The following is a 25285-nucleotide window of genomic DNA, read 5'->3' as shown; positions in this document are numbered from 1 at the left end:
TCGGCAGTACGACTATTCTACAGACTTGTTTTGGAGGAACGATTACCGGCTATTTTTGTAATTCTTAATTTACGATGCACAATAAAAATTTTTCAAGCATAAATCCGAATAGCTATAGAGTTAAGAAAACACCTTTAATTCATGAATTTTTGCGAAAACGATGCTTTTTTTCAAAAAAAAAAAAAGGTCAAAAATTGTTAAAAAATTTAGGCAGAATATAAATAAATAGTCGCTTTTATAAAGTTAAGCTTCCGAATCAATAATTTTCAAACTTTTTTTTAATTCTTCTTTTAAGGTTTTTGAAAAAACAAATTTTTTTTAAGGTTAAGATTTTTGAATTTTTTTTTTAATATTTTGTTTAAAAAGTTTTTTTAAGATTTTTGAATAAAAAAGTATTTTTGTAAATCTTTTCTTTAAGATTTTGATTTTTCGAGTTACTAATCCCGCCGACTAGAAAAATAGTTCAAAGTTTATGGCATGGCACACAGCAAACTGAGAGGGTCCGGGCAAAAATTCCAAATAGAAATATGTCGAACTGTTTCTCCCTTTAGTTATCTCAGTACGAAATTTTTCTAATATTAAGCATTTTTTGAGTTGTTGACTCTTACAATTTCTGCTACATCATTCAGTTCAAAAATTAACCCTGCAAAAAGCTCGTTAAACCTATGTAAACCGGCCTTTCAGTGGGTTAAATAATTATTTTTGTCCAGCCCAAAAACTTAGCATGCCACTAAAGGTATTAAACCAATTTCTGCTAAGCTCTTAAATTTCCACGCTTTAGTAGTCATAAAGTAACAAATGCACCATGCATTTAATTCCAGTTTTGCTCTTTCACACCAACTTTTTCCACATATCCTATCCATGTATGTGTGTACATATGTTTGCATGTAACATGCCTAGTAAAAATTTTTCATTGCGGAATTTTCGCAGTCATTTGCATTCACAGCCGCAATTAAACTCAAATTAAATATGTAAAAAAATGTTGCCAAAGCAAAAGTAGCCGCGAATCATAGGTATTTAAGCGAGTAGGTAAGTAAGTAAAAGCCTCACTTCATGCACCTCTCTCTATGTAAATGCATGTGTAAGCAAGCGATTTGAATGTAGTCGTAAAATGTTGTTTTTGCTTTTATAGTACTTGTGTACGCATAAATTTGGCTTTAATTAACTGTGGATACCCTCCGGTGGTGGTACTGGCTGAGTGGATGGTTGGTAGTTTGGATGACTGCTTCAGTGGTTGGCTAACTGGCTGCATGGTCGACTGTTGCTTTTCATGTTTGTTGTTACTTACATACCTCTATGCATATGTATGTATGTACATGTCTTTACAAGATTTGGTATGTTATTCATTTGCGCATAAATGCTCGACGCCGTTTTGTAGACCAAGCAGCTGGCGGCGTTCAGTAGGTAAGAAATAAAAAATGGAGAGGAAGTGGAGCGAGCGGCTATGTATACAAGCCAGACATTGTTTTAGCATTTATTGTATGCATATTTATGTCAGTCGTAGCATATCCTTGCGCAGACACAATGCCATGTGTGTAAACAAACTCTCTCTCGCTCGCATTGCTTGTTTGCCTCGTTGCTGCTGCCAATTTACAATTGTGAAACAAATGATTTTATTTGCCGTTTGCTGTTTGCTGTTTGTATTGCCTTATCTTCCAGTTGCTGTCTTGTGTACGCAACTGTTTAATCATGGGATTTTATGCGAAAGTAAATACAATATAATATAATAAAGAAAACGCAAAAAAAAACAAAAAAAAAGAGAAAAAAGAAAAACAAAGCAAGGAAACATGAAAAGCATAAAATGGTTTAATCTTAAGATGCTAGAAAGTTCTATCATTCACTAGAAATAATCGACATTAATACAATAAATAAATAACACTGTGCAACAAAATTCAACTTTTTCAAATTAACAAAATTCTCTCAACGGAATACATATGTTAGTAGGGGTTTAAGAAATAATATAAATTTTTAAAATAAATCCATAACACTGTTCAACAAAACTCAACTTTGTTTTAAAAACAACAAAATTCTCAACGACTCATATTACAAGGGGTTTAAGAAATAATACAAATTAGTAAAATAATCTAATAACACTGTGCAACAAAACTCAACTTTTTTTAAAACAACAAAATTCTCAACGGCATATGTATGCTAGAAGGGGCTTAAGAAATATTATCATATAAATTACTAATTTAATTAATTGCATTCTGCAACAAAATTCATTTTTATAGAAAATAGCAAAATCATGTCGTTGGGGTCTAAAAATTACATAAATTAATTATAATAAATAAATTAAAAACTTGATGCACAGCTTTTTATCGAAAAGAACAACGGCATATTTTAAAAAGGGGTTAAGAAATAATATAAATTAATTACACTGTGCAACAAAACTCAATGTTTTTTTAAAACAACTAAATTCTTAACGGAATATGTTAGAAGTGTAATCGCGCTAATTAGTAAATAAATTAATAACACTGTATAACGAAATTCACCTTTTTTGAGAACAGCAAAATTCTCAACGACATATTTTAGAAGGGGTCTAAAAAATATCATAAATTAATCAAATAAATTAATTACACTGTGCAACAAAATTCAAATTTTTTTCGCAATAATCAGATTTTATCGGTGGTGTATGCGTGAAGAGGTCTCAGAAAAAATTTCTCTTATACACCTTTGATTATGTTTGTTTCTGATTCTTTTCGGGCAGGTGTAAAATATATTCCATAACGTTAGATAGAATACTACGAGAACAATATTTTTTTAAACATGCGTTTATGGTACGACGCTCTCTAATCTAGTCACTCCGAGGTATGTCGTTAACTATTCGCTGCCCAAATCATATCATCTTTAAAAATATTTTTGCTTATGTAACTTATTTTTGTACAACCGGAACATAACAAAAATCGCACCACTAATACAGTTTTAGAGAGTATTTAGAGCGTCACTCATGGAGTACATTTTTTAGGAAAAATAAACTTTCATATTTTTATGTAATTTCTATATGTAGATATGCCCTGAATATGAAGCCAAGTAATCAAAATACGATTTTGCGGAATATTTTAATCTCAGCGCCATCGAGAGGATACTCTTGCTTCCCAACTATTGTTTAGGTGGGTAAAACATGTTCACAGCAAAACAACTGTGCAATACGTCGTCAATTAGCAGCTCAATTTTCTGCGAAAATATTTTTTATTATATTCGAAATATGAACCCAATCGGGCCAGAATTTTTTTCTGGTTTTGCCAAAAATAATTCCACTGAACCATGTCCTGCCCTAAATACGATTTGCTTTGAACATTTCGCACTCATTGTTTTTTAAATAGTTAAGATAAATTCCAGTCATGAGGCAGGTAAGGACTATAAACATAGTTTTTCTATAGCTCGACTCCAACTCCTCTTAACAAGCAAAAATAAATCCATTTGACTCTACAGTACCAAAAAAATTCATCAAAATGGGGCAAACCTACGAATTCACGAACACTGGAATTTGGTTTATATTTATTTTTTCTATAACATTATTGAGTAATTTATTTTCTCAACGTACACCGAGACTACCCTGAATGAGAGCCATGCACAAATCCACTCGTTTGTTGCGAGTTCTTAACTAATAAAATTATTTAATTGAAATACAGTTTTAACCCCTCTAAAGGGCTTTTATGAATTCGCCGTGTTTTCCTCGAAAAAAGTGAAAAATATTTTTCATGAGCTCAGCCCTACTTTGCGTACCTGGCTATCGTCGATAGGTGTTTCCAAGTACAGACGAGTACATGTGCACATACAAGCTGTCCTTTTTGTCTGTAATTTAATTTAAATGCTCCCCTTTCTGTCGCATAAAAAAGGAATTGTGCATAAAAGCCTGCTAGCGCTAATGTGCGTATGTGCGCGCGAATATGTATGTATGTGGGCGTAAGTCTAAGGTCACACGTGTTGTTAAGCGGCATTAAGGCACTTGGTGCAATTTTCACGCTTCGCTTTCCACTTCGTCGCCTTCACGCATTTCGCATTTGACAATGGAACACCTCTCAGCCATTGATGTTATACATACCAATCTTGTATATGAGTATGTAAAAAGTGCGGTTATCAAAACCATACTGGCACTTATTTGGTATGCTTGGTGGTAAACTAATTAATTGTGGTACTTAATTAAGCATAAGCATAATAAATCTACAGAAAAAGCGTAAGGTGTGAAAATATTATGGATTTATTTTTTCACCAACTTAATATAATGATGCTTCTAGAAATATTGAGGAAAATAATTCAAATTGAGAATAAGATATGTAATGTAGCTGTGGTCAGTTCAATTTGGCATGTATGCAGGATTTTTTGTTCAAATTGTATGGTAGAATAATTTTGCATAGTAGGAATAGTTTGGGGTACACCATGTCGTATGAGTGATACGCCATATAACTTTGCTTTGCAACAATAGCACCAAGATATATTAAATTATATATATTTGACCTTTAGGATAACGGTAATATAACGCATACATAGTCGTAGTCACATTGAGGGCATTTCGACCTCGATGAATGAGCCCAGTTGAGCTCAAGTGGAAGTTTCGTTATGTGAAGAAAATTTTTGTTACAGAAAATATATTATCTGTTTTCAACGTAAGTCTGTAAGTATTTTTTGTTGTTTTAAAAAAAAAAAAGAATTTTGAAATTCACAAAAGGTTCTGCTAAGACATAAACGCTCCTGCATTTGACGGCATACATTTGAATCGTTGCGGAAAAATTTGAGAAGAGTTCTTTTACACACTCCTTCTATGGTTTCCCATATATTTCTAGCCCCAGAAAAGCTGCTATTTGTAAAATTTAAATAGGTATATCACACAACGAGTATGCAATTTAACAGTTCAATGTATGAATATTTAGAGTTCTGCTGGGATTCTTGTATCTAAACGCCGATTAGAATATGCAAACTGCCCTCTAAATTATGTCATTCATGCCCAAAATATTACCAAATATTTCCTATTTTTTAAATTAAATACTTCAACATTTTTTCCACTCTCGCTTGGCGCTCCTTAAATTTATTATTTTTTTTCCTCATTCACACATTTCCAATTCGCGTGCGTTTACCTGAGCATTTGAGACCCTGATGATAGATGCCGTAGAGTAGCGAGCCACAGTGGTCGCAAAAAGTTGGCCCACCAAATGTGAATGGTTCGAAATGATGCACTGTTTGTGGTGAATCCTGTGATGTGCAAGTGAAAATCATAGTTTTTTGTTTCATATTGAAATTTGACAATTTGATTTTGATTTGTTTTGTTTTTGTTTTTGGATGTGATGAATTTCATTATTTTAAATATATTGGACATTTATTTTTGTGTAATTTTGTTTTGTTTAGAGTTTTAGTAAATCACAAGAATATTTTTGAATAATTTTTTCAAATTTTTTATACATTTTTTCGTAATTTCATAATTTTAAAAATTTTGTATACAAAGGGTTGTCATGAATTTTTTGTTTTGTTATTACACGAAGTGCAAGATAAGTAAACATTTTTCAAATGTTTTTTTAAATAATAATTTTTAAAATTTTTGTAAATATTTTTAGTTTTGTTTTGCGGGAATCACAACAAAATTTTTTCGTTTTGTTTTTCGAAAATATTATTTGTAAATTTTTTATATAAAGCGTCATCATACATGTTTTTGGTTTTGGTGGTATTTCACGCAGTGCAAATTAAGTAAACATTTTCAAAAAATGTTAAAAATGTTTAAATATAAATTTTTCAAATTTTCAAAATTTTTTTTGAAATAACAATTTTTTTAAATTATTAAAATATTTTTGTTTTTTTATATCAATTAAATTGAATTAAATTTTTTTTTTATTATATTATGAAATATTATCGTTGTTATCATGAAACAGTGCATTTGTTGTAGTTTTTGTTGTGAAGATGGTGCATGGTTTGCAATTGCGTGGAGGTTGTTTCGACGTTGATTGTATTTTTATGCGCATGAATGATGACGAAATTTTTTTGAATGCCAAATATTTAGATTTGTGATTTTTTTTGGTTAATCGTAGTTTAAGTTTCGTTTGTTGTAATATTTTTTAAACATTTTTTGGCGATCATTTACGTATTAAATTTTACAATTTGAAGTTTGTTTCATAATATATTTTTTTTAATTTGTTTTTTTGGTTTTCATTTTGATTTTTGAAATTCATTTTGGTTAATTGAAGTGACGTTTTTGCGCGGAGTTGTTGTAAATTAAATTGGCAATGCAATTTTGTTCAAATTTGAAGTAGTTCGTTTTTGTTTTCATTTTTCGAGGCGATGTTGATGTTTGTGTTGATTTGAAATTTTTATCGTTGGTGAGTTGGTTGATGATTGGTGGTGATGTTGGACGCACAAGACGACACAAGACACGTAAGATATGTTGCAAGTTGCATGCAGCATGTTGTAGTTGATGATTTTGATGTTGAATTGTTGTTGATGTTGTTGTGAAAAAGTATGGAAAACGAAAACAAAAAGAAGAAGAAGAAAAAACACATGAGTGAGCTTAAGAATTTCTTTTGAAATAATAAATACTTATAATTATAATAAAAGAGACATTAAAAGCTGAAGATGAATAAGTGAGGGGCCAAGTATGAAATATTTTTGCTTTATATATCGGAGATTTTCTTCAGCTTAGTTCTAAAATTTTCGCTAGCGCTTATGTAGTGTTGTATGTTCGAAAAAAACTAGTAGGGGCTTATTCTATACCAGTTTTCAATTTTTAATGAGAATCCTTAAAATAAAGTTTCTTGGATGATTGAGCTCTTGAGTGCTCTTTTGATTTTTTTATTTCTGATTACATTTTTAAGCTTTTCTTATACTTCACCAGCGCATTTTCATATGAAGGAGTGAACTTTCAAATGATATAAAATTATCATGCAAAAAAAAATTAAAAATTTATTTATTTAGATTTTTTTTATTTTTTTAATTTTAAAATTTTATTTTCATATATTTTTATTAGACTATTATTTTTCTTTACACCTATATTTCTCACTTATTAACCATTTATTATTACTATTAGTATTTTACAAAGAAAATGCATACTAGAACATAAATTTAATTGAGTGCCACGTAATGCGACAAGTCAACTAAAAAGTTTAATTCCCCTTTGCATAGAAATAATGTTTAGGGTTTACCGGTAGCAGTGGATTAATATGGAATAAAACAAGCTGCGAGAGAGCTTTAAAAAAACTGTTTGTTAATGCCCTTTTATGCCCTTGTATGCTCGTATAACGAATGGATGATGCCTTTTTTATATGGAAGAAAAGGCGCAGCAGCTCGCAAAAAAAATTTTGAAAAATCAACGCAAATTTTGATTGACTTTGAACTTCTACTTTATTATACTAAAATTAATTGGGCTATAAAACTGCATATTCAGAAATTCTCACAAAAAATTCGAAATATCATAAATACGCTGGCTATAAAATTCGAAATGGTGACTAAAATTTGCCGAATTTTCATGCAATAAGTGTTGTACAAAGTTCAAGGCTTTAAGCTATATGGTTTTTGTTGTAGTGTGAATAATAAATTTTCCACTTTTCAAGTCATCACTGTGCGCTCAAAGTAGAAAAAAGTGGGTGCTTGAGCTTAAAAGAAAAAAAAATGGGATTCCCCAAAATTTAATAATTCCAAAACATTTCTGCAATTGTGTAATAATTACTTAAATTTTATAGCATTATAGCTGAAGTATTTACAATCAATAATCTTCTGAAAGAAGAAAAAAAAAAAAGATTTTAAAGACGGTGAACTGACCACAAGCTCCTCTCATTTCTTGTTTATTTTGTCTGATGTGGCAGTTTATAGGTTAGGTTAGGTTAACCCAGCTGGCATTAAGCCGTGCATCGACCTTTTGATTTCTAGCAAACCAAATATGAAGTAAGTTTCCTGATTTGTATAAAATTTCTGAAAATTCGGCAAATTTTCATCGAAATTTCAAACTTTTTACTTTTACTAGAACATTCGCCAAAATTCGGTAAATTTTACTTAAAATTTTACTAAGAATTTATAGAAAAATTTCGCGTATCCAGATTTATAGACCATTGAATTTTAGTAGGATAAAGTACAAGTTGCAAGTAAAACGAAAATCACTGTGATTTTTGGAAGTTTTTTCGGTTGCGTTTTGTCCATTTTTTCCATTTGACGCCTACTCTGCATTTTTTTATAAGGAAGAAAACACCTAACACCGTCAATAAAAAAACGAATTTTGAGTCAGTTGAAACTTGCACCTTATTGTACCAAAGTTCAATGATCTATAAAATTGCATGCCCGAATATTTTCTTATAGTTCTTAATAAAATTCTGAGCAAAAAGTTTGAAGTGTTAGCCGGACTCTTATAAATTTTCTACAAAGCTCGAAGCTTTGCTGTATATGGTTTTTGTTGTAGTATTTCCTATATTTTTATAACATAAATAAACAGAAATTACAAAGTAAATAAATAAGTAGTCAAAACTTTTCAGTATGTGATGCCCGCTTTGTTTTGATGCTCACAGTATGTAGAGTCTATGTGGAAATTCCTTTTTATTTCTAAAAAACTATTTCAATACTCAGTTAGCTGTTTAAATTAAGTGAGCTGTCTTGGATGTATTTACTTTCATTTAAAATTCCTAAGCCTTAGCAAGTTCCAAATGAAACATAAAACGCTTTTAAAGGCTGCGAAAACACTTATGAGGGAGGTGGAAAATGCTTCGTTTTTTCTCGCACATTTATGTATTCGAGTGTATATCAGTTAATGTATTCTTGCGCAAAAGTAGAAAGTTATGTATAAAAAATGTGCCACCAGTATTATTAGTGAGCCACATACGAGTACACACAAATATATGTATTCCCTCAGGTAGTCCTCTGGTTAAATTTTTGGCGCAGAATTTGAGAGAAGACAAAAAGAAGAGGCAACAAACTGCTGATGACAGGCGAATATCTTACGCTGTGTAAGTCACTTTATCCTTGCTGTCGCCTTAAAAAAGCTTAAGTGCAGAGTAAAATGACTTGCTCTATAGTTTTCTCTAAACTGGAAATGAAAATAAAAATTAAATAAAAGAAGTTACGTCAACCGTTCTTGAAGCAACTTCCGCCTGCTTGCTTGCCGCTTCACATTTGACTTTGTTCGGCAACTGTTTGTGTCATGCAATTGAAAATTGCACGTGCACGCCGCAACGCCATCCAACGCATCACTTGTGCATATGTATGTATGTGTATGTGACGGTGTGCGCTGGCGCAACTTTTGTGGAAACAAAAGTCGTAAAAATAAAATTTAAAACAAAACAAAAAAAAACCAAATGTGAACTAAATTTTCAACTTCTGTGTGGCATGCAACACGTTTTTGCACTGCACCTGCATGTTTGGGTATGTGTGCGTGTGTGCGAATATATTTCACTACACATGCGCATTTTCCAAGCGACTGCGCGTTCAAGTAAGAAATAAAAAAAAATAAATAAAAAAAGATTATGAACGAATTGAGGCGAAAGTGCGGCATTGAAAAGATAAAGTTGTACCTGGCAAGGTAAATATGTTTTTGTTTTTGCTATCATTTGCTTCCTAAAATAAAGCCATGCCATTTCCATTTTATAACTTCATTGCGTTTTGTTTTCTCTAGAAAGTTTGTGTCTTCTCCCTGCATCTTTTCGCGTCGACTCACATGCCGTTGCGCCTGTGGGTAGGCTATATGCGTGCAAGAAACTTTCGCAATTCACGATGATGATTTAAATAAGTACTGCGTGGAAAAAGCAATACGGTTTAGAACAAAGTAAAACTTTTGCAAAAACAAAAACTCGTTTAAATATAGACATAAACACCAACAGTTATTGCGAATGTATAAGTGTGTATCATAGAGACATATTTACACCCATAATCGAAATAATAGGCGCAATATTTTTAACAGTTTTGACTTCCTGTTTTTTGCTTTTGTAATTTTCAATAATGTTTTATAAAAATATAGTTCATTCTACAACAATTATAATATAAATTAAAATTTCCAGCCCTCTGAAAGATTTGTAAAAATTCGAAAAAGTTTCATAAAATTTTGAATTTTTTAATCAAAATTAAGGGGTTCCATACGTCCAGAGTTTTCAAAAAATCGATTTTTTTACAGATTACTATTATTTATAGTTTTAGGCGTATTTTTTTGCAAGTCGATTGCAAAAAGTGTAGACACAAAGTTATGGCAGAAAATGTAACTGCCCGACGAGAGCTTGATGCGCACAGGTACCTGTCCTTCGTCTGAGGCAGGTGGCCGTTTAAACTCGTTTTTCTCGAAACTAATTTTTCCGGCACGGTCTCCATGATAATTCATACAGTTTTTAATATTTTTTGATGCGGTTTTTTTTGAATATTCGTAAGCGTTTTTTCTATAATCTGTCAAGCCCGATTTTTGATATTTTTATAAAAAAAAATGTATACCTACACATAATTTAAGTGTGACATTTATGACGTAAAACGCATATATTTATTAAAATACCGTAAATTGCAAAATTTTTTGAAATTCAAAAATCCGGCTCGTCAAACTAGAACTAAAACCTTATTTTACAAGAATTTTTTTACTTTTTACAGATCCATCAACATTTCAAAGAGAAATGATGCAGCCCGCGTAGCAACATTTTTTCCATTGTACTTTGGGCCACGAGATTTTTTATATACTCATTTTTGTAAAGATAAATTAAAATAAATTTTTTTGAAAAGTTTGAGTATTAATAAACAAGTGTATACACTTTTTTTTATTTATTTCTATTGTTATCGTTTTTAAAAATAGCTTTTTAGCGCTTTTTTGAACGTATGTAACCCCTTAAAAAAATTTACTACCCAGTTCTATGGCTCGAAATTCCGGTTGATTTTTGATAATTTTTTCCCTTGACGGTGTTCCGCATTTTCTGCATATAACGAACACTCGCCATTTTGTAACTGGCCAAAATATTGGGTATATATTATTTTGATCAAAAATGCATTTGTGTACCCGTGTGCGGTAAAGAAAAAAATGCACTGGCGAAGTTTTGCGTTTCCATTATCTATACTTTGCACGCAGCTGACGCTTTCTCATGCGCTGCACTCGACGAATTACTACATTTGTGTGTGTTGGTATTTATATTGTCTGCTGCATTCGTGTGTATTCTTAGTTGTTGGTAGAGTGTAGTAGGCATTCAAGTGTCATTCTGTTTTTAAGGACTGCAAATGGAAAACTACAAAAATGCTATTTGTACAGGGTGAGTCAACTGCAGATATTGGTTTTGAGTGATGAATTCAATTTGAGAATGAGAACTTTTGCAGACTAAAAATCCTTATTGACAGCCTGTACTATGCCTCTGTGGACGAAATGAGTAATCCCAAATTTTAATTTCGATGAGAAAGAAATTTTCATCGAATGTCAGCTGCTGATTCATCAAGAATATCACGAATAGTGTTCACAAATTCGTGGAAATTGTTTACATCGATAAAAATGTGGCTGTTGTGGTCACTACTGTACCCGCAGTCTAAGAATAGGGCTCAGCCTTATTGATTCAGCATTTGATGAAAATCTTGAGCAAAGTTCTCGAATAATACATAAAAATAGTCCAACTGACTTAGAAATTGCGGGAAGTAAACCTTCATTTCGTTTTAGCCTGCGATTTTGTGTGTTAGAGCCGCTCAAATTGAACGTTAAATTTCGTCTGAAAAAAAAAAATTTCTGCCCGTTGTAATTTCTCTACAATAGATCAACGTCTATGCTAACAAACCAAATTGTCGCACTTGGAGATTGCAAAACTGCAAGTGACTATTTAAAGGCCAATGTATCTGCAAAGAGTAACAGGTTTGATTTTCGTCGTCTTTGTCGAAATACCATATTTGTCACTCACACACAAAGAAAAACACCACAGATGCTTACGAAAGTAGTATATTTTTTTACTAGGTACTTTTGGTCGGGAAATACAGTAATTTTTTAGAGCTGTAACCAATTTTTTTTATTTTGCAAAGTTTTTTTAGTCTATTCAGTCAAAATACAGAGTTAGTGAAGACGCTCAACGTTCAGGTCGGCTATTAAAAAGGTGTTCTGAAACATTGTCGTAGAAGTAAAAAGTTGTTGTGTGAAATAAAGAAACCACAGAATTGGTTTAGACATCATTTATCGCCTTTTTGATTATCCCACTTGCCTTTATTGCAACTGAAAGAGATTTAGTAGAAGCCCTAAACATATAATTGGGCAGTGTAAGCAATATTTTGATTGGTTTTGATTTTATTGGGTTTCAGAAAGCTGTGTGCCCAATGGATGCCGCATTCACTAATAATGGAATAAAATACCATTCGAAGGCTACTTTCTCAGCTACATTTCTTCCAACGATTCTATGATCCTAAACCAAAACAAGAGGGTAAAGAGAGGTGTGAACCTGATACATCAGCTTTGAAACGCGTTCGTGCCCAGAAATCGGCCAAGAAGGTGTTGGCGTAAGTTTTTTGAGATGTGAAAGGAGTTTTGTTTCGGGATTACTTGTAAAATGGTAACACAATAAATTCTGAATATTATTGCAACATTTAGTTCAGAAAAAATTTCTAAGAAAAAATAGTCAGTTTGCAAAGGAAAAAAATTCTAAATTTTTTAATGCCTCATCTCACAAGAGCATTTTGACAATGGCCATGAATTAAAGTTCGAATTGTTAAAACATCCACTGTATTCACCAGACTTCGCCCTTAGTGACTTTCATCTGTTTCCTGACTAAAAAAATCTAATCTATGCGTGGACAATATTTTTCAACAAATGCTGAGGTCATAACAGCTGCGGGAGCATATTTTGCAGTCCTTCTAGATTCTCACTTCAGGGATGGATTTGATAAATTGGAATCACATTGGAACAAGTCTATTGATGTTCAGGGAGACAATACTGAATAATAAAGTGCATTTCAAACCATAAGTTTGAGTTTTTTCTTATGGAACTGCAAAATTTATTGAGCAGCCTAGTGTGTAATTCTGTCATAAATTTAATGGACTATACAATTGCATACCCAGGAAAATTAAAAAACAAAAATTCCCAAAATTCTTATTAAAAAGGTGAAATTTTTTATGGAAATTTGCCAAATATTTTTAAATTTTGTATAAAATTTGAACCTTTTACGTTATATTGCTTTTGTTGTGGTATGAAATATATTTCTATATAAAGAAAGTGATAATAAAAAATATGTAAATAATTTGTCAAAGCTTGTTAATAAAGTATGTGGTGTACACTTTAGTTTGACGCTGGCGGTATGTATGTATGTATGTACATATGTTTGTGCTATGTATAAGTACTACAAGTATATGTTGTGAAGTTGCATGTATGTGTGCAAGTGTATAAATGTGTGTGTGGGACTTTCAAAAGCGGTGTGTGCAGCACAAGAAGAGATTTTATTTTATATATGCCAACTTTGTTTTACAACTAATGCTGCTATAACAAATGACTACCTATAAAATTTTTACTCACAAAATGGTTGCATAAATGACGCTAAATCTTTAGTTATTACTTTTCCTCATAAAACTACAGCTTTTCAATTACTGACTCTAAGAGACTCTAAAAAAATGACTCTAATGAAATACGCATTAAATGAAATTGATTCTAAGTGATTAAAAATGCGCTCATGATTGCGAAAATATTTGTTTAATATGAAAAGAAATTATTATTAATAAAAAGTATGCATAGTAATAAAAATAGTATATTTAGTAATTTATTAAATGCTTCTCAAAAAAAGTTAAAATAAATAAATTATATATATTTCAGTTTCTTCGTTTTCGTACTTTTCAATTTCTTTTCTTATTTTTTTAGAAAAACTTACGGAATCGATTCCTTTATCCTTGCCCGGGCATATGAATGTGACGTACTCATGACAGCGCTTGTGCACAACATACGAGCAAACTGCAAGAATAGAAGAAGAAAGAGGGAGAAACGACACAAAAAGTTAGTGATACATAAAAAGTTGAAAACGCTGCAGTGCCTGCTGTCCTTCGTCAATATTAAACTGTGGACAAAAGTTTTGCCGCAGGCGTTTCTAAAGTAAAGTCAGTTTGCTGTGACATGTCCTAAACTGTTGCGAGCAACTAGTACATACAAATTTACACTATATATATATATCAGTCTAAGTAAGTTTGTGTGTAAATGCGTTTCGGATAGATCTCAATTCATAAGTCCATTATGGGCTATACTGTGCGTGTATTGCATTAGACTGTCAGCGATAGTTGGGTAAAAGTTTAAGTGATAGCTGCACATGCCTCTGCAAGGAAACTATTTCAATTGTGTGACTTTTTTGTTTGTTCGTAATCGTTTGTGTCTGTCATTCAAGTAGAACATTTTGCAATAAAGGTTTTGAACTCACCTTGACATTGAAATCCTTGTTTGCCAAAGCCCCTGAAAGTTTAAGAGCGAACGAGAAAGAGAGAAAGGCACAGAGAGATAGAAAAGAAATTATTAGTGAATTTATATTTTTATTCACAATTTAAATTTTGATTTTAATAACTATGACGTAAATATGCAAAAAAAGATTTTTAATACAATTTTTGAAAAATATTTGGAATATAAAGTTGGCAACGCAATTGTTGGTAATTTGTCGCAGTACGATAAAAATTGAAATAAAATACTTATGCAATGAAGGCATTTTAGTTTTATATATAAAAATTGATAATACATAGTATGTAAAAAAGAAATCGATTATTTTTTCGGGAGATAGCTGTAGTAATGCCATCTAAAAACATGGAAATGCTAAGGCTGCAGCTCCCACTCATCCAGATACTCACCCAGAGATGATATCACTAAGGTGATCAAATTCGAAATGAAGTTCAGAATTGAATTGAACAATAAGCTAAGCTGAAGTAGATCTGCATTTGAAAAGAAACTCAAGCATTTTCCAGTCGGCGATGTATGCCATTTGTCTATGTGCAGAGATAAACTTAGACAGAAATGTCCGAAATGAGCGAACTGCCATTCTGAGTGACAGTCAGTCAAGTGGTATTCATTCTCACTGGTACTTGAGTGTACCGAGAAACTTAATCTACTAAGAATGCACAATTGCATCCGGCTTATTTGGGTTCTATGACACAGGTAACTGACATAACTGGGAACGTAATAACAGACGCAATGGCGAGAGTGGCTACGGCCTCGCCTTTAATAGAACCCGAGCCCTTCCTTGTTATGGAACAACACACCATCAAGGAGAAGCTCAGGAGTGAAGAGCTAGAGCTAAGAGAAGTTTGCTGACACTAAACTATGGGGCTACGCTAGGCGAAATCCTTACTGGGAGGGTAAAACCAAAAGAGAGTTCTCTATTTTAGGTCCATACTTCCAGTGTAGCTCGTGAGCTTTTTAAAGTGACTTTTTATACTTCTTACGCCCAATTTTTCTCTCAAACACTCCAAGCGTCGCTTCATCGGATGTTGTCATCGTCCAAGCTTCTGTGCCATACGTTAGGACGGGCATGATGAGAGTCTTGTAGAGTGTTAGTTTTGTTTGTCGAGAGAGGACTTTAGATAAACGAAGTTTTTTACAACCTCGAAATTATAACTGCCAACAGTGACGTGGGTGCCGATACGCGAGTGCGCCGACTGTTTGTTTGATGACAGGAAGTACTTCGTTTTGTCCTCGTTCACCACCAAACCCATTCGCTTTGCCTCTTTATCCAGTTTGAAGAAGGCAGAACTAACAGCGCGATTGTTAAGACCGATGATATCGATATCATCGGCATACGCCAACAATTGTACACTCTTATAAAATTGTGTGCCTGAGTGATTAAGTTCTGCGGCTCGTACGATGCTCTCCAACATCAGGTTAAAAAAGTCACGCGACAGCAGGTCACCCTGTCTGAAACCTCGTTTGGTATCAAACGGCTCGGAGAGGTCCTTCCAAATTCTGACGGCGCTGCTGGTGTTGAGCAACATCATCTTGCAAAGCCGTATTAGTTTTGTGGGGATACCAAATTCAGACATCGCGGCATACAGGTAACTTGGTGTGTGTCGATTCTCCTTTCATGGGTCTTTTCCAAAATTTGGTGTATTGTAAATGTTTGGTCGATGGTAGACTTTCCAAGTCTAAAGCCACACTGATAAGGTCCAAACAGTTGGTTGACAGTGGGCTTCAGTCTTTCACACAATACGCTCGCTAGAACCTTATTGGCGGTAATTGGCACAAATTGCAGGATCACCCTTCTTACGGATTGGACAGAGCACACTTAAATTCCAATCGGCAGGCATGCTTTCATCCGACCATATTTTGCGTGGGAGCTGATGCATGCACTTTACCAGCTCCTCGCCGCCATGTTTGAATAGCTCAGCCGGCAGTCCGTCGGCGCCTGCGGCTTTGTTGTTCTTTAGCCGCGTTATCGCTATTCTCACCTCGTCATGGTCGGGTAGCGGAACGACAATTCCGTCGTCAATGATTGGGGCATCGGGATCTTCACATTCTCTGTGACATGCGCAGCTGTCACTGTTTAACAGATTCGAGAAGTGTTCCCTCCATAATTTAAGATTGCTCTGTACGTCAGTCATCAGTTCGCCATCTTCTGTAAGCCGCCGAACTTTCTGGTAGAATTTTCGGGCGTTGTTCCTGTTGGCCAGCATCTCAAGCTCTTCGCATTTCGGCCCCTCGTTTCTTCTTTCGGACAATACGCCTCTCTTCCTTTTTTAGCTCTCTGTAGCGATCCCACATTGCTCGCGTTGCGCCCGATCGCAGCGTGGCTCTATAGGCGGCATCCTTTCTTTCAGCGGCAGCATGACATTCCTCGTCGTATGAACTGTTTTTTCGGACTCGCCGGAATCCGATTTCTTCTTCGGCGGCGGTACGTAGGGAACGAGAAATGTTGCTCCATTGCTCGTGCATGCCGGTTTGTTGGGCAGTGGTCTCTGAGAGCAGGAGTGAGAGTCGAGTGGTGAATCTTCTGGGTGTCTGTTATGATTGCAGCATTTCGATGTTGAACATTTTTTGCGTAGGTAGATGTACGTTTTTTTGCTGCACAGAGGCGTGTGTACAGTTTGGCTGCAACAAGGTAATGATCCGAGTCGATGTTGGGTCCTCGAATCGTACGTACATCTAATACACTAGAAGCGTGTCTTCCATCTATCACAACATGATCGATCTGGCTTCACGTTTTTCGATCAGGAGACAGCCAGGTAACTTGGTGTATCTTTTTATGCTGGAATCTTGGCGACGAAGTCTCTCTCCCACAACAAATCCCACACCAAATTTGCGCTCCTTTACATGGCAGCTTTAGTAGACGTCGCAAGGTCCTATGGTTTTCTTACCTTGCCCCGTCCATCGCATCTCTTGGAGGTCCCCATTAAGGGACCGGACATTCCAGGTGCATGCCCTCAAATTATATTCCTTATTTCTTTGCAGGGGTCGTCATCAGTAAAGGCAGTTCTCATCCGAGGCTTTGCAGTTCTTTTCATTGGGAGGGATTTTTAAGTGGCGGGTCCCAAACCCAGCGCACAACCAACTATCCTGGAATGCTTCGCCTTCTCACGTTAGCTCACTCCCGAACGGGTGTTCCGAAGCTACCCAGAGGATACGTGGGCTAATCTCGGACGTTGTGACCTGCTTGAACCATATGTAGAAGAATCGTCCTCGCCACTCCCAAGTGAATGGCGATCAGTAACTTTCCCCAGTTGCGTGGACTTCTACACATGGAACCATCCTCCTCCTGAAGTTTAGTTGGTCTGCAAAAAAAGCGAAACAAGGTTATTTTTCTACAGAACCCCAGGCTTTTCTCGCATACCTCATTATCCACATCGCTCGCTCTTAGACCCGGCAGGCGTGGCGTTCTCCTTAAGGCCGTCGCCTCATTTGAAAAACAAAAATTTTCGAGGCAAAACAAAGCATGAATTGAGCTTTGAACCAAAATCTTTTAACGCGAAATCATGTTTTGCGTGTTGGCGCCACAGATATAGCCGGTTCAACTGAACCAATTTCGATGAAATAAAATTTAAATGGCGTATAATTGATGTCGTTAACGTGTGAACTACGACCATTTGGAAACTGAATGTTTTAGTATTTTTTTTTAACCTTTAACCTTTTTAAAAGGGTAAAAGGTTTCATCTTTGAACGTCCGCCATTTTGTCAAAGTTTTTTTTAGCATCGTAGTTCACAGGATAACGACATTCATACCGAACAAGAATCTTGTTGTTTTTTTGATTTCAGACAACTTTGAGTGCCAGAATCCGTGTCGCCAGCGACATACCATTTTTTAAAAGACAATTTTTTGAAGACAGACAATTTTTTAAACAAACCTCGTATGACCACAAATTTTTTTTTATGTATAATGTTTATTAATAGATCAAGAAAAAAGAAATAAGAAATACTCAAAACAAAAATAAAAATATATTTGCGTTTCCGTTTTACACGCTTTTAAAGAAACACCCAAAAAACACCATTTCAAATGAGTCGAGGACCTTAAATGATATTAACGTGGGCATCAGGTAGATGCAACTTATCATATATTGCATCAAAACCGTAGCGGACGTTGAGTTTAATACTCGAACCGTCTTCCGACGAAATATGTACTTGACGGTGCTAGGCTTTCGATGCTGCTTTCTCGTAAAAAAAAGAAAAACCTGGGCCGCTCTGAAAATGTATTTCTAAAACCATTCCTATGTACTCCGTGCTCATATCTAAACTCGACTTGTGTGACATATTACATGGTTTAGAATTTAGACCACACCTATTACAGTAGAAGCCCGATAAGTGCAATACCGATAACTGCAATTTCGCGGAAAGTACAATTCGATTTTGAGTCCATAGAAAACTCAAAAAGAGCAATAAAAAATTGCAATTTTCGGGCGCGAAAGAATTCGTGTTCGAAGAAATTTTTTACGTAATACGGCAATGTATTTGCGTTCATCACGCGCGAAGACACAGCTTTATAGCTATGCACAGTTATGGTTCTCGGAATTATTGCGACCAAAAACACTGTTCTCACGCTTTGAGATTTTTGATTTTTACAAATAACTGTAAAATTGTAGCGCTGATATCATAAAATATGGCATCGAATCGTTTGTGACATTCAACACGCGTTAGTTTCAAGCTGGTTCTTGAGAGTAAAGCAATCGTTCGGAGTTTGAATCATTTTTTTTTTGCTTTCATCAAATAAAATCATGGGAAAAGTGAAAAAGAATCTACATTTTCTTACATTGAAAGAAAGAGATGAGATTCTCCAAAAAATTGAAAAAGGCGTTAAACAACGAGATCTTGCATTCGAATACACAGTTGATTGCGCAACGATTTGCCGAATAAAAAAAAAATCCCGTTCATTAAAAGAAAATGCATACAATTCATTTTCACTTGGAAATAAACGGAAAACTTTACGGTTTGACAATCATCCAGAGCTCGAGAAGCGTTTGTATCAGTTTTTCATGAATCAGCTGCGACGAAATGCTCTTGTTTGTAGCTTGATATTGAAAAGCAAAGCATTAAAAATATTTGATGAAATAAAAAAGGATGGAGAACAATTCAATGCAAGTGATGGATGGTTTTCGCGATTCAAGAAACGCTTCGGACTTCGCTATTTGACTGTGACTGGTGAATCATTATCTTGTGATCCAGAAACCATTGAGCCATTTAAGGAAAAATTGACGGCGAAAATCGCTGAAAAAGGATATGTAACATCACAAATATATAATGCTGAAGAAACGGGGCTCTTTTGGAAACTTTTGCCAAATAAAACCTACGTTTGGAAAGATGAAAAGAGTGCTCCAGGCAACAAAGCTTCAAAAGATCGAATCAGTGTTCTTTTGTGTGCAAATGGTGATGGCAGCCACAAAATAAAACCATTAACGATCGGCAAATCTATGAATCCGCGTTGTTTTAAAAATTTTCGGATACCGGTGAATTATGCTAGCAACAAGACTGCTTGGATGACCCGGGATATTTTCAAAAAGTGGTTCTTTGATAATTTTGTCGAAGAAGTGAAAAAATTCGTCAAAGAAAATGATGTTCCACCCAAAGCATTACTCTTGTTGGATCAAGCCCCATCTCATCCGCCCGAAGAAGAATTAGTTTGTGGTGAGATCGAAGTGATGTATTTTCCGGCCAATTGCACAGCGATTTTACAGCCAATGGATCAAGGTGTTATTAACTTGACAAAAATTCTATACAAAACATTGCTAATGGAAACCATAATTAGTGAAAAAGATTCTTCATTACATGAACTATTGAAGAAAATTGATTTGAAAATCGTCGTGATCATGTTGAGCCAAGCATGGGGGAAATTGCTCCCTGAAACGATCGCTAAATGCTGGAAAAGCGTATTGGGTACAAGCCCAACAGTTGACGCGATTAGTGAATCTAATCCAGATGATATGCCATTGGATATCGAAATTGACGATCCCCTTCTTGTTGGAGGATTACAACGGTTAAATGAGATGGTCGAAAACTATGTGGGTGAAGCAGACACAGATGAAATCCGCAATTGGGTTTTGGAATTAGGAATAGATGAAGGTGATAGTGAAGCCAATGAACCCGAAGATATTACTCAAGAAGAAACAACCGAAAAAGTCCAGCATGAATCGATTTTTGGCTGTGTCAATACAATTTTGAAATGGGGTGAACAGAACGATGTACTGTCATTCAATCAGATCGCTTGTTTGCATGATATCCGATCAGAAGCACTTGAAAAGTGTTACGAGATAACGCAATCGAAAATAACAAAGTTTTTCCAAAAGAAAATAATTGAATTTTGGAGCACACACTCATATGTCCTTCCGCATTGATCTCTTTGTATTAATTTCAATAAATATGTGTTCATTTTTCTTGAATATCGACCTTTTGAGCTCATTAATTGCATTGAATAGAGTTAAAATATTTTTCCCTAGGTATTCCTCGATCCACAGGAGAAATTCGCAAAAGTGCAATTTTTCGCTAAGTGCAATCATTGCTGAAATTTTCCAATTGTACTTATCGGGCTTCTACTGTATTAGCTAACCACCTATTCTCAAGAAAATCAGTATCATATTTGAAAAGTTTCGCAAGATCTGAAAGGCCGATCTCGTCAATTAATATTGTAATACTCAATGCATAATGACAGTTGATAATTTGCAGAGTCACAAGCAAACTCACAAGCAAAGCAAACTCAGGCCACCAACGCTTGTCGTACCTTAAAATTATCAACTGCATAAAATATTGCATTAATTTTACTGCCGATATATAGTAAGAGAGAATTGCGTAAGTAAAATTACATTTCTCAACCGCAAAGAACTACATCCCCACTTAGTAGAAAATTCACAAAGCAAACAACGATAAGTGCCTCTCTGAAAGCCAAATAATAAGCACAATAATGACAGGATCAAGAAGGTGGCAAGGACGCAGCCAAGCAAGACTAAATGTGACCATTTATCTGACTCGCCTCATAATAAGAGAGCTACTAGGTGCTAGATGGCTAATAAATATAATGGCCGAAAACTTTGTAGCCGTCACAGCGATGTTAAGCCAGCCATGCAGCAAAAGCGAATTCAAGGTCATAAAGCGAAATGATGGTTACCTAAAAGAATATTAAGCAAGAAAATTGCAAAGTGAAATATGCCAGAAAACTTGTTTCATGGTAACATTTTAAAGCCAAGTAATAGTTGCGTAAAGCTACACTTTAACGGTCATTGGCACTAAAAATTTAGTGCGTTAATTAACTTTGTGACTAGCCCAGCATATAAATGCGATTTACGGCAACAAAGTTTGTGCGCCTAATGCTTGTGCTTGATGTTCAATGAGGCGAAGCGGAAGAAAGACACAAATTGTCAGTGAAGACAAATTGTTTGTAGTTAGTTTGTTCGTCTTCGTGGTGGTGAGGTTGTGAACTTGGAGTAGACAGGTCAAGTTCACGCAGCCAAATTGGCGCCAAATCAGCAATGACCTTGATTCATGAACTCGCTGACGCGGAGTTGACTGCTAAAAATGTGCATAAAGTTTATTGGAACGCAAAATAAATATGTTTTTACTATGCAAATTTTTCGCATGCGCGTGAGTCAAGCGTTAGCGTTGAGCGATGAAATGTTAGCTGCTACTGAAATGGTAATTTATTTAATAATATTTCATAAAACTTTGTGCTACTTTGAATTTAGTTGGTATCATCCAATGCTGGAAATCGAGGTGGTATTGAAGAGGGTAGTGGTAAACTGATGTGAGTGGTTCTAATGGAAATATTACATATAATTCCTTAAGATTAATGTGCGTGTACACTCTGTGAACAGATTTTATGAGACAATCTTGTTCAAAGTGAGATGGCTTCCCAAGACTTCTAACCTAACTCATTTCGCTTATACTTATACTTATACTTATACTATACTTATACTTATACTTATACTTATACTTATACTTATACTTATACTTATACTTATACTTATACTTATACTTATACTTATACTTATACTTATACTTATACTTATACTTATACTTATACTTATACTTATACTTATACTTATACTTATACTTATACTTATACTTATACTTATACTTATACTTATACTTATACTTATACTTATACTTATACTTATACTTATACTTATACTTATACTTATACTTATACTTATACTTATACTTATACTTATACTTATACTTATACTTATACTTATACTTATACTTATACTTATACTTATACTTATACTTATACTTATACTTATACTTATACTTATACTTATACTTATACTTATACTTATACTTATACTTATACTTATACTTATACTTATACTTATACTTATACTTATACTTATACTTATACTTATACTTATACTTATACTTATACTTATACTTATACTTATACTTATACTTATACTTATACTTATACTTATACTTATACTTATACTTATACTTATACTTATACTTATACTTATACTTATACTTATACTTATACTTATACTTATACTTATACTTATACTTATACTTATACTTATACTTATACTTATACTTATACTTATACTTATACTTATACTTATACTTATACTTATACTTATACTTATACTTATACTTATACTTATACTTATACTTATACTTATACTTATACTTATACTTATACTTATACTTATACTTATACTTATACTTATACTTATACTTATACTTATACTTATACTTATACTTATACTTATACTTATACTTATACTTATACTTATACTTATACTTATACTTATACTTATACTTATACTTATACTTATACTTATACTTATACTTATACTTATACTTATACTTATACTTATACTTATACTTATACTTATACTTATACTTATACTTATACTTATACTTATACTTATACTTATACTTATACTTATACTTATACTTATACTTATACTTATACTTATACTTATACTTATACTTATACTTATACTTATACTTATACTTATACTTATACTTATACTTATACTTATACTTATACTTATACTTATACTTATACTTATACTTATACTTATACTTATACTTATACTTACACTTTCGGACAGAGAGCCGCTACACAAATATTTAAAATTGAAATATGTAGAAATTTTTCACCTTAGTCCTCTAAGTGTGTCATCTTCAGAGTATCAGCGCATGTCTTAAGCAAAAAGCAGAAAAATCGATCTTTGAATTTTATACAGTTCTACGACCCCTTAAGTGGCTCGCTTCATGTCTCAACCATTTCGATAAAATGTTTATTTAGCTCAACAATACAATTTAATTTTAATTCAATTTTGTACTGTTTTTAAATTATTTTGTAATTTTTTTAGCTTATTTTTTGTGAATTTTATTTTTAATTTGCTTTATTTTACATCATTTTTTAATTAGATTCTTATTCATTTTATCTTATTTTTTGCATATTTTTTTTATTTCCGTAATATTTTATTTTCTTATATTTTTATTTTCTTATTATTTTATTTTATTTCTATTTTTATTTTTATTTTCTTTTTCTACTTTTTTAATTTTTCTTCTCTTTAACTAATTTCTGTGCGCTTTAGTAGTGTAGTGGCCTATGTCTGTGTATTAAGTTTTTTTCATCTCTTCCAAGTGTGGCACTTAAAATCTTATCATTTGGCTTTTTATCACCACCAACAAAAGCGAGAGACACCTGCATTGTGTGCGCCCTCATTTCATTTCCGCTCTTTCTCCATTAAAAGCTGTCTGCTACGTGTACCTAAGTAACTTACGGATGCAGCAACAATGTCAGGCCCATGAACATGGCACGCTCATTCATACGTGTAGAAGTACAAGTGCTGACATTTTCTCTCTTTAATTGCACACTACAGTGTTTATGTTTATGATGTGTACACTCACATGCACATTGTTTTATTTTCTCATACGTGTTGAGCTCACAGAAGCACCTTTTTGGTTTTATAAAAATTGTGTGTTTTTGTTGTTTTCCTGGCCGATGGCTCTGTTCTTAAATGAGCGCACCACTATAGGTAATCATGTAGGGCGTACACCGTGAAATAACAAGTAGAATATGTAGAAACTTGTGTAATGTCTACCATCGCTGAAGTAGCTGGGTATGCTTGTGCAGGATAAACTAGTAGTATTTGCAGAGTTTTATCCCCACTGTAAATATCAAATATCAAAAAGTTTTTCTTAACAGCCTAAACGTTTCTCAAAAAAAGAAACACCCAGTTGAAGTCTACCTAAATACGCTGATGTAGCTTAGCCAAAGATTTTGAAAAATGATAATTGTCTTCTTTAAATATCTGTGCTCTGAAATGTGATGTAATATTTTTAGTAAAGGCACTTTTTATTGCTAAAAACAAATAAAAAGAAAATATAAAGATTTGAAGAAACTTAAGAAATGGTTAGTTGCCATATTTCAGAGCACTCATCGGCGACACTTGACCGGGAAAAAACTGTAAGAAAAATTAAATTATTTCACATCTCGGCTTCAAAGAATATAATTTTTAGCCAATTCAAATTCGGTGGCTGATACTGACTTAAAGCCAGTGACTGGATTTGTCAGGACCACTGGATGATTCAAGGAAAATTCTCAGAAAAATATTAGGCCCTATACGATTCGAAGATGGTAAGGGATATACGGCATAACAACGAGCTCAGTGATTTAATCGCGGGACGGGATGTAACGCGGTTTATAAAGCCGCAATTGTCAATTAGTACTAACCTTAAAAAGACAGCTGTTAAAATTTCATGATATGCTTTTCATTAGTTCGTGAGTTATTGTGCTAAGAGTGACGCTACTTTTGTTATTTTGAAAACAATGGATCAAAAATAATTTCGTGTTTTAATTTCACTGCTCTTGATGAGAAAAAATATCGTTCAAGTGAAGCAATGGCTTGAAAAGTGTTATGGGGACTCCGCTTCATCAGAAACAACACTGAAATGATGGTTTCCTGACTTCAAACGTGGTCGTAGAAACATCGATGATGAATAACGCAGTGG

General features: G+C 33.7%; 1 protein-coding gene across 5 annotated transcripts in view; it reads right to left on the bottom strand.

The window, feature by feature from the left end:
- Window positions 1-25285, bottom strand: part of LOC129243817 (protein kinase C, brain isozyme-like) — a 105320-nt gene that overhangs the window by 64621 nt on the left and 15414 nt on the right. For 3 of the 5 annotated variants that reach the window (XR_008582347.1, XR_008582348.1, XM_054881142.1), the window contains exons 2-4: window positions 14289-14320; window positions 13752-13831; window positions 5076-5190 (exon numbers count right to left, since the gene is read on the bottom strand). Coding sequence is in view for 3 of the 5 variants with exons in the window: in XM_054881142.1 (XP_054737117.1) it covers window positions 5076-5190; window positions 13752-13831; window positions 14289-14320 (227 nt within the window). In the remaining 2 variants the exon portion in view is untranslated. The remainder of the gene's footprint in view (window positions 1-5075; window positions 5191-13751; window positions 13832-14288; window positions 14321-25285) is intronic. The other 2 variants (XM_054881145.1, XM_054881144.1) reach the window with 1 other exon arrangement.

Source organism: Anastrepha obliqua, chromosome 4 (genome assembly GCF_027943255.1).
Source record: "Anastrepha obliqua isolate idAnaObli1 chromosome 4, idAnaObli1_1.0, whole genome shotgun sequence".
Lineage (NCBI taxonomy): Eukaryota > Metazoa > Arthropoda > Insecta > Diptera > Tephritidae > Anastrepha > Anastrepha obliqua.
The sequence above is the reverse complement of the archived record's forward strand: the minus strand, read 5'-3'. Positions and strand labels throughout refer to the sequence as shown.